A 9,951-nucleotide genomic window follows, 5' to 3' on the forward strand; every position below is an offset into this window, starting at 1 on the left:
GGTCCATCAAGAGCAAAATTTTGCCTTGCTTCCTAAGAAGGGACATTCAAGAGAAAGACACGGCATGTGGCATGTGGCATGTGTGTTGCCCTAACCAATTAGCATCAGTGGGAAATTACATGGAAATAACTCCAATTGCAATTTAAATGAAAAAAAACACTGTGGAGTTTGCGTGGATCGAGAGGGCTGTGGTGTGCAACAATGGAAAGAAAACGGGTATACTTTGCAAAGTAACAACCGAAGTTAAAGTGGTCTTGGCCCTAGGTTCAATAATTAATCTGTGCTCGCTAAGTTTTGTTGGAGTTATTTGGCAAGTAATTGAGCTACTTGAAGAACACATGCAATTTTTCAGCAATAAAAGGTGCACAAGAATCAAATTTGCAGCAGTGACATGCAATATGTCTATCGAGTTAAAAAGAAAATCTTAGATCCCTTGATACTATGTGGTAAAAAAAAAATATATAGCCCATTTGGCAAACATTGTGCGAGTGTTAATCAAAAAAGAAAAAAAAAAGCTGGAAATCAAGACTAAAAGGAGGCTCGATGATTACCTCGGTGGTGTCAAGAATTTTTTCTGGTGTGTTCTCTCCCCACGATGCTGCGATTTGTTTAGCTGTGTTCGAAGCCGCAAGGAGCAATTAGAGAACTCAAACTGTAAGGGATCTTATTGTTTAGCTGTACTTGAAGCCGTAAGGGATCCCATTGGTTTCTTTTATAGAGCTCAAGCCATGCAATAATAAAAAAAGGGAAATCAAAGTTCATTTGGAAATTGCAGGAATTGAGTATACGGAATTGGTTTCCAAAAGCCGGCTAGTTGATAGCTTCCAATTGTTTACACGTTGATTTTAGCAGTTGTTAGTTTGCTATAATGGTGTTTGGTTGAATGTTCGGTCTAGGCAGTAGACCAATTTTGATTGGCACATGGTCTTGGAAGCAATTAAAGGTCATAAGGAATGTGAGCAGTCCAATGTCCAAGGAAGTTGCCTAAATTCTTCACCGCTTGGTAGTTGGTTTTGGCAATTATCAATTCATTGCAAATGCCCAATTTTGGTACCTACCAGTTTAACGCCTCATGGAAAGTAAATGGAAATGGTTGAAAGCTGCATGCTTCTAATTCTTTTTGAACAACAAACAGCAAGGAAAGCGTCCCCGTGACTCTTTAAAGAATGGAAGCCACAGACATTGTGATTCCACCAATTCGGTTTAGCAACATTCGGATTGGACGTCTAATGGTTTGCCGCATCATGGAATATGGAAATGATTGAAAGTGGTATCTTTCTAATTCTCTTGGAATCAATTGCAAGTCAAAAGGGAAGTGGTCATATGATTCCTTAAAAGTTGAAGCCACGGGAATCATTATTCTATGCCCAAATCAACTTGAGTACAAAGCCACACCACGAGAATTTTAGCAACTTGGATCCAATTTCCAAAAGAAGCAATGCCAAAGGAATTCCAAATTGCGCAGCTTCAAGACGAAAAAAAAAGAAAAGAGAAAGAATGTCTTGTGGAGCTCTACAAGGCGCTCAAATGAATCAGTTTAGGAAGTTTTAAGTTTTGGGCAGCTACTAAATTCAGTGATTATCATTTAACTGTTGGAATCACATGAATTTGGTTCCCAAGAATAATTTCAAAAGCTGGAAGTCAATTTGGGAAGCTCTCGAAATTCGGCATTCAGAAGTTACCAACATTGGTTTTGGGAATACATTTGCGATTTAGGAAGTGTTGAAACTTAGCAAATTCCATATTGCCAAGTGCCACGGACAAGATTTGGTAGTCAGCAGCTTGAGATGCAAATTGGAAATTATCAATATGATTTAGCAAGTCTGCCGCATGTAATTTTGAGTGCCGAAGTGTGAAGACATTTCCTAATCTTTGCACCACGTTTCGGCTCTCTAAAGTGGAAGTTTCATGATAAGTATTGAATGGGAAGTTTCCACCGAACAAATTGGTAGCCATGCTTTGATTATTAAATGTTTAGGCGGTGCAATGGTCATAGAAGGATTCCTAATGCAAATAAGGCTACATTGAAGTTGCTGAGAGTGAAATTAAATTAATGGCGCCTATTGGAACTTCCAGGTGAAGAATGTCTATGGAGCAAAGTTTTCAAGGGACATGGGACCATTCTTGTCGGAATAAAATCGATTGGAACGTTTGAGCTTTAATGTTTGGTGTCTTTAATGTATTGCAACTTTAAGTTAATGGTAGTCACTTGGACTAGTCTCCAATGGAATTCCAAAGACCAACAGAGCAGCAATTCGAGCAATACAATTGGCTTTGGCAATTGCCAAGCCATTGAGTTTCGAGACTAATTGCAACAATTACATTGTAATGACATGGGGAATAATCCTATGCATCACACTTTGCCGTAGACCACATGTAATCCGTGAATGGTGTAGACTTTTTTTTTATGATCTTCGATCACATGTATTAACCCAGGCTCTTGTTGCTTGCCCACCAAATCGGCAAAGGAATTGGCTTCTCTTGAAAAAAAAAATCAAGTACTTCAAGTCTCAATTACATCCTTGACAAGCAAGTCCCAATTGAGTCTTGAAGTGGGGGCATTTGTAGACAAAGAAAATTTATTTAATTTATTTTAGTCAAGATTTATTTAAATTAAATCGATCTTGATTAAATTAAATTAAATTAAATTATAGAAGTCCATTATGTTTTGGACCGACAAATTGGATCAATATTATATGGGCTATTAAATAAATTAAATCCATAATGTCCATTTAAGTTAGAGTGAATTGATTGCTTTATTAATTCACATGGACTATTTGGGTTGGCCCGTTATTTAAGCCCAAGTTCAATGGTTTCTTGGGTAAAAGTTACCCAAAATGCAGGAAGATTCTGAGGGTTTTCTTGAAGACTTAGCCTACATATTTTGGCTATAAATAGTGGTCTTCCCCTCAAGGCAAAGATATAGAAAAATCCCTAACATTCAGAGAAACTCTGTCAAATTCTCTTAAGAGCTTTCTTCCTCAAATCCAAATCCAAATCAAGTCAAACAAATCCTCCTGCTATGGTGTTGAAGACTTGAAGTTCCAAGTGTTTGACGCCATCATCAAATCAATCGTTTTCTACGCCGAAATTGTAGGAAACACCCTTTCGATTGGAGAACAAGTCTTTTCGGCCCTTCAATTGAAGCTATTCGAAGAAAAGAATCAGGGGATTAATTTCTTTGATTCAAGAACTTTCAGAGATTGTAACCCGCTTATTATTTGATTTAATAAATTTGATATTTGTACAAGTTTTCTTGTCTTTTATTTTAGGCAACAAAATTTGTGCTTACAAACCTATATAGACAAACACACATATATGTACGGTTATATACCTAAATAATTTCGCAGTTCACAATTACCATTTCTTGAAATTGTATCAGAGCTTCAGTTTTGTTCTTTCTTCCATGTTTAACAACAGTGCCTTTTTTCTTTTCAAACGACCATGATTGTCATATAGTCCTCGTTGATAATGAAAGAAAATAAGATAAAATTGGATTTAACATTTGAACTTAAATACAAAATAATTCAACACACAATTTTGAAAATTTGGTAAATATAGCAATGTCGTCTCTAATTTTTCAATATTGTACTATATTTTATCGCGTTGGTCATCACCTATATATAATTTGGTCTTTGGTTGAAACACTTAAGTTTTATAATTGTAAAGAATTAATCGCTGTCAATTTGCATTTCCTAATTGGTCGCCAAATTGCGAAGGTCGGTCAGTTGTATTGAATATAAACTAAGGTAAACTGCACTGCAGCTCTTTATTAATTTTTCACTTGGTAATGGTCTCACATGTTCTTTCCTTGCCTTAGGTCACATAACAGAAAAAGCTTACTATAAAACGTGGAAAATGTATTCCATTGGCAGTCTTCCTCTATTATTCTACTGAATTGTGAAGGCATTACATTAAAAAAAAAAATTCACTTTAAGTCAGTCATAATCTAGCAAGAGCCTTTGCACATATATTTGCTTCGCACTAATTATGCTTAATTGGTTTGGTTCACTATTTTCTTTGAAAAGGATAGTTTGAGTTTATATTTACACTTAACCAAATGCAAATATTTATTCTAAGGCCGAAAAGTACATGAAGGAACGATATCTTATAGAAATCACCGTTTTTTTTGGTAATTAGATTATGATAAAGTAATTATCAATCCCAAAAGTTTTTCTTTCATAATTTAGTGTAGAATTGTATAAGTTTGTATTGCACATGAACTTTGTTCATATCATCATATACGTAATGAATGAGTACAATTGTACAACTAATTGCATTGGTTGATATTTCTACTTCAATTACTTTTAGTAATCTTTGTTTCAGAAATGAAAAGTTTCATCTTGAAATCCTCAGTCCAGTTTTGCGATCTTTAACTTTTGATTATGCTAAGCCAATCAATTTCCAGTGGTTTTTTTTTTCCTTAAATTTCAGTGTCAAAGTTTAATGAACTTCAAAGTCTCAGCTAATTCTGACTTTTGGGAATGGGAAGAGCGAAGCGAATAGGGAAAATGAAATAGGTGAGAATTGAATTCTTCTTGTAAGGCAAAAAATAAGAACTCGTAACTGTTGGTGTTATATTCCATTCTATCATCAGTCTTATTTATCTCTTTAAAGCTCTTAAAATTTGATTTATGCTTTTCTCCATATAAGTTGATCTTCTCTCACATATATTTTCTTTCTATACATTCTCCAACAAGAATGTTGTCTCTTTCCATTTTAAGTTTAGTTTATTGATATATTTTGGGGCTGTTATTTTTGTTTCATTACACAATTACATTTTATGTTATCAACTTAGTTAAGGTGAGTTGCATATTATCTCAAGGAAACTTAGTTGTAAGTTTACCGAATACAGCTGAAAACCATTGCAATTAATACATTATGAAGAAACATGAACTCTTTCCTGTTTTCTGCATAGACCAAATTGTTGGCATGAATTTAAACACATAACCAGCTTCACTTGGCTTCCTTTTTTTTGGGGAGTTTTAGACAAATAGCAATACTTCTGTAACCAAATAATTGACATGTACCTTGTAGCAAAGCCTATTCAAAAGGGTTATCAAACACCTTATTTATTTTTCTGAAATGAATTTCCATCCGTAGAGATTCATTAAAAATCGCTTTTTGAAATGCTCTATTCAAATCTTTCTCAATAAAATCTAATTTGAATACACAAAATTGATGCAAAAGAAAAAAAAAAGAAAGAAAAAGGAAACCAATGTAATACATAATGTTGATTAATGGGTTTAGATCTTAACATGTTGACGAGCATTTGATAATCAAAAATTAAATATTTGAATTAATTAAGCGATATTAAATTTTGAGTAAATCTTATATACACTGACAGTGTATACACTACCACCGTTTGATTCATGACATGTATGCAAAAGTTGAATTTCAAATTTAAATTTTGTATAGTTGTCATTCATCCAACGCTGAAAGTGTATACACTGTCAGTGTAGGAAAAATTAATCCTTAAATTTTCTAAACAAAACTTACTTCAAAAAATAAAATAGTTTATCACTTAATGTGATTTATATTTTATGTTTCAGTTTTCATATTTCAATTTTTTCAAACGTGCTCCAAGTTTTATGCCTTTGGCAACCTATTTATCCACTGACAGTTGGCCGCCAGTTCGAATATACCAGCCCATGCCTGATTCTGCATAATATCAAGGTCTATAATATTGTATTGGCAAAGCCGACTTCTTGGGTCGAGACCAAAAACTTTACTCGGTTCAACTTTAATTATGATCGTTTGTCATGCATAAGACTCTTTGTTTCCTTAAATATTTTCTTATTTTGTTTTATATATTCAAACACAAACAACTGTAAGTTACGCCCTAAAACTTTTGTATTTGCTGGGGAATGGGGAGGGCTCAATTAGGCCACGTAAAAATTGGAAGGGAAAAACCCATCTCTAGGATGGTGAACTATTGCATCCTGTAAGCGTTATGTTAACCTTTTACTAAGACTATTAAGACTGAAACTAAATGCCATAGAATTATTACTTCCAGGACAAATTTACCATACATATTTCCAAACTTCCGATTTTCCCCCTATACTAGTTTTGATATCAATTCTACAAACTCTATTGGCTAGGGAGAGTTTATATTTACACAGAATACATACCCTGCATCGTATCATCTTCTGCTGATGCATGATAGCGCTACGTAAGGGGAAGGGAAATGAGGCACTGCAGTCTGCATTTAATTTAATAGGAGGCAAGATACCTGCAAAAACCAAAATCACCATCCAAGTTCAACATATCTGATGGAACTAATAATTTAACAAGAAAAGAAATGGACAAGAGATTCATATGGCCTACATATAGGATCAGGATGTCAACCTGGAAATAAAGAGCATTGTCGGCCTGCATTGAGGATCAACACGTATACATTCTCTTGCTAGTTTGAGAATGGATATCAGAATCTTTTCAGTTTCTTGATTGGGATAGAGAAGTCTTTGGTCTAGCAAGTCTCTCAGTTCTATCTCTTCAGGCTTTGAAAACATTAGATGAGCAATCAAGTCACCAGGATGCTTTCCTTTTATTACTTCCATTGTTATCACCCCAAAGCTATAAACGTCACACTTTTCGTTAACTTTCATTGTGCAGGCAAATTCTGCAAGAGAAAGTTGGAAAATGAGTTTTCTTGATATATAATCATACTTGAATTTACTAGTTCACAAATTAATGACAGGAAAAAAAATCTTTATTACCTGGTGCAACATATCCATATGTGCCTGCAAGAGAACTCCAATTAGAGGAGTCTACTTTCAGAAATTTGGAAGTGCCAAAATCTGAAACATGAGCCTCGCATTCTGGATCAAGCAAAATGTTGTTGCTTGATATGTCTCGGTGTACAATTGGTGGTGAACAATCATGATGCATGTAAGATAAAGCATGAGCGACGCCTTTGATGATATTCAGCCTCTTTTGCAAGTCTAGTTCCTTAGCTTCTTCTTCTATGCTCAAGATTTTGGCCAAGCTCCCCCTTTCGAGGTACTCATAAACCAAAATTGAATGCTGAGCATTTGAGCAGAAGCCAAAGAGTTTCACAATGTTCCGATGCTTGATTTCTGTCAAGGCCCTGATCTCATTCAAGAAACTTCTATCCTTTGCCACATTAGGCACGTTGTGAAGTCTCTTTACAGCTACTACCTCGCCTGATGGAAGCTGTGCTTTGTAAACACTTCCACAACCTCCTTTCCCAATGCAAAATGTTTCACTGAACTCTTCTGTAGACCTCACGATTTCTTTATACAATGCTTTGCCATCATAAGCACATATGGCAAATAAACCGCCCTTATTCACCTCCGTATCTACCTCTCTTGAATTTCGTTTTCTCCGATCATGCAATTTGAGAACACCGAACAATGCACCAAGAAGTGTGAATGATCCCAGAAGAGGCAATACAATTATGAGAACAAGTTCCTTGCTTTTATCCTTGACATGCTTTTTAATCAACCGAGAACTTTCACAGGCTCGTAACCCTGTAATATTGCCACACAAACCTTTATTTCCCTTTACTTCTTCTAACGTTAGATTCACAAATGCTCTACCACTCGGAATTGGGCCCTCCAAATTATTAAAAGAAAGATTGATGTGCAATAAACCTGGCAATTCTGCCAAAGCCTTTGGGATCAAACCAGAGAGGTTATTCTGGGAGAGATCCAATGTCCCCAAACTCTGCAAATTTTGAAACTCAGATGGTATCTCTCCTGTGAATAAATTTTGACTCAAATCCAGTTCAGAAAGTTGGGTTAACTTCCCAATCTGCAATGGAATCTTTTGACTTAAAACGTTATTGCTCAAGTTCATGTGAAACAAGTGTTTCAAATCTCCCAGAAGTTCGGGAAAAGTTCCATTCAAGGAATTTGCGGACAGGTCTAGAAATTCCATTAACACTCCCAAGTCTAGAGGTATACCACCAGTAAGCTGGTTGTCATGTAAATCTAGTTTAAGCATAGAAGCTAAATTCCCAACTTCCCTTGGTATCTCCCCTGATTAAATAATTCGAAGAAAGATTAAGTGTATGTAGTTGAGTCAAATTTCCAATTTCTGGAGGTATACCACCCGTGATTTTGTTTTTTGCAACTATAAGGGTTTTCAGCATTTTGCATTTACCCCAGTTGCTGGAGAGTTTCCCATAGAATTTGTTATTGCTGAGATCTATGAAATCCAGGACTGGATAGATTCCAAACATTTCTGATAAGTTTCCTTGAAAACGGTTACCGTTGAAATGGGCCCTAACTAAGCTTGAGCAGTTTTGCAAGCTTTTAGGGATTGGACCGGTAAGCATGTTCTCGCGTACAGAAATGTTTTGGAGAATTCCACTTTGACATAATAGTTCTGGCAATGGACCGGACAACTGATTTCTAAACAATTCCAAATCAACCAACTTATTCAGGTTTCCAAGCTCTTGTGGAATGGAACCATTAAGTTGATTGTCAGAGAGACCCAGTTTAATCAAATTGGTCAAATTGCCTAGTGACTTTGGGATTGCACCAGTGAGATTGTTTTGATACAAGTAAAGAAATTGAAGTGAGCTCAAATTCCCTATCACTGGAGGAATGGGACCAAAAAGCTGATTTTGGTAAAGGCTTAGAGTCACCAGCCTATTGAGATTACCAAAAGTGACCGGAATGGGACCAGAAAATTGATTGGTATCGAGATACAGTACTTCCAAGATACTCAAGTTGCCAATTGAAACAGGAATTGAACCATTAAGTTGATTGTCAGAGAGATCCAGTTCAATCAAATTGGTCAAATTATCTAGTGACTTTGGAATTGCACTAGTGAGATTGTTTTGATACAAGTAAAGAAATTGAAGTGAGCTCAAATTCCCTATCACTGGAGGAATGAGACCAGATAGGTGATTTTGGTAAAGGCTTAGATTCACCAGCCTATTGAGATTACCAAAAGTGACCGGAATTGAACCAGAAAATTGATTGTTTTGGAGATATAGTGTTTTTAAGTTACTCAAGTTACCAATTGAAATAGGAATTGAACCATTAAGTTGGTTCTCACCTAATTCCATATCGGTAAGGAATTTCAGATCACCCACTTCTTTGAAAATTGAGCCTGAAAGTTGATTTTCATAGAGATACAGGATAATCAAATTGGTCAAATTGCCTAGTGACTTTGGAATTGCACCAGTGAGATTATTTTGATACAGGTAAAGAAACTGAAGTGAGATTAGATTCCCCATCGCCACGGGAATGGGACCTGAAAGTTGATTACTTCCAAAACCTAAATGAGTCAAGTTTCTCAAGTTGCAAATTTCAGGCGGGATTTCTTGTGACAATTCATTAGCATAGAAATTAAGATAACTGAGCTTCGACAGGTTACCTATTTGTTTAGGTATACTGCCTATGATCTGATTCTGGCTGAGATCAAGATATTCAAGATTTGGGAGGGATGAGAATGGGAAATCAAAGAGGCTACCTTCAATGCTCCAATCTGAAAGGTTCAACCTGTTGACACTTCCATCAATGCAGGAAATACCAGCCCAAGTGCAAGGAAGTATAGAAGAATTCTTGGCATTGCCTGATTGAAGGTTCCATGAGGTTAGGAAGCTGTTGTTCTGGTTCTGAAAACTGGCTTTCCATTTCAAAAGAGCAGCAGCCTCTTCAGCAGAAGCTGAAGCTCCACATTTGGGGTGAAAAGATGGGAAAAATATGACGACCAGAACGAATATGGAGATTATTTTGAAAGAACCCATGATTGCTTTCAAGTTTCAAGTTGGCTAACCTTGTTACTCTGTACCACAAATGAAGCTAGTATTTATCCGATCTGTACATGGAAGACTTCAGAGGTCTTCTTGCTCTGTCCCCACTTTCTTTGTTTTCATTTAATTTTGAGATTGAAACACGTAAGATGTCTATTCCAATGGGCCAAGAAATTTAAAGCAATGAAAGCTTCCATGAGATTGACCATTTTTATCTTCCA

At 35.9% G+C, this 9,951-nt stretch overlaps 1 protein-coding gene across 1 annotated transcript; it reads right to left on the bottom strand.

Annotated features, from left to right (window-relative positions):
- Nucleotides 1–5,973: 5,973 nt before the first annotated feature.
- On the bottom strand, nt 5,974–9,724 carry LOC113752382 (MDIS1-interacting receptor like kinase 2-like). The gene is made up of 4 exons (XM_027296496.1): nt 9,448–9,724; nt 6,720–7,721; nt 6,349–6,622; nt 5,974–6,232 (listed from the first exon to the last, which is right to left on the bottom strand). The coding sequence occupies exons 1-4, from the start codon at nt 9,722–9,724 to the stop codon at nt 6,214–6,216; spliced, it is 1,572 nt and encodes a 523-aa protein (XP_027152297.1). The 3' UTR covers nt 5,974–6,213.
- Nucleotides 9,725–9,951: the final 227 nt, after the last annotated feature.

The sequence above is a fragment of the Coffea eugenioides genome, chromosome 11 (genome assembly GCF_003713205.1).
Source record: "Coffea eugenioides isolate CCC68of chromosome 11, Ceug_1.0, whole genome shotgun sequence".
Classification (NCBI taxonomy): Eukaryota; Viridiplantae; Streptophyta; class Magnoliopsida; order Gentianales; family Rubiaceae; genus Coffea; species Coffea eugenioides.

Bases quoted from the DNA above. Each gene is read 5' to 3' on its own strand.
- LOC113752382 (XM_027296496.1), bottom strand. From the start codon at position 9,724: ATGGGTTCTTTCAAAATAATCTCCATATTCGTTCTGGTCGTCATATTT. The intron at 7,722-9,447 runs GTAGCCTCTTTG...ATTTATTCACAG, and splicing joins TTCAGATTGGAGCATTGAAG to GAGAGATACCATCTGAGTTT. The intron at 6,623-6,719 runs GTAATAAAGATT...TTTCTCTTGCAG, and splicing joins ATATGGATATGTTGCACCAG to AATTTGCCTGCACAATGAAA.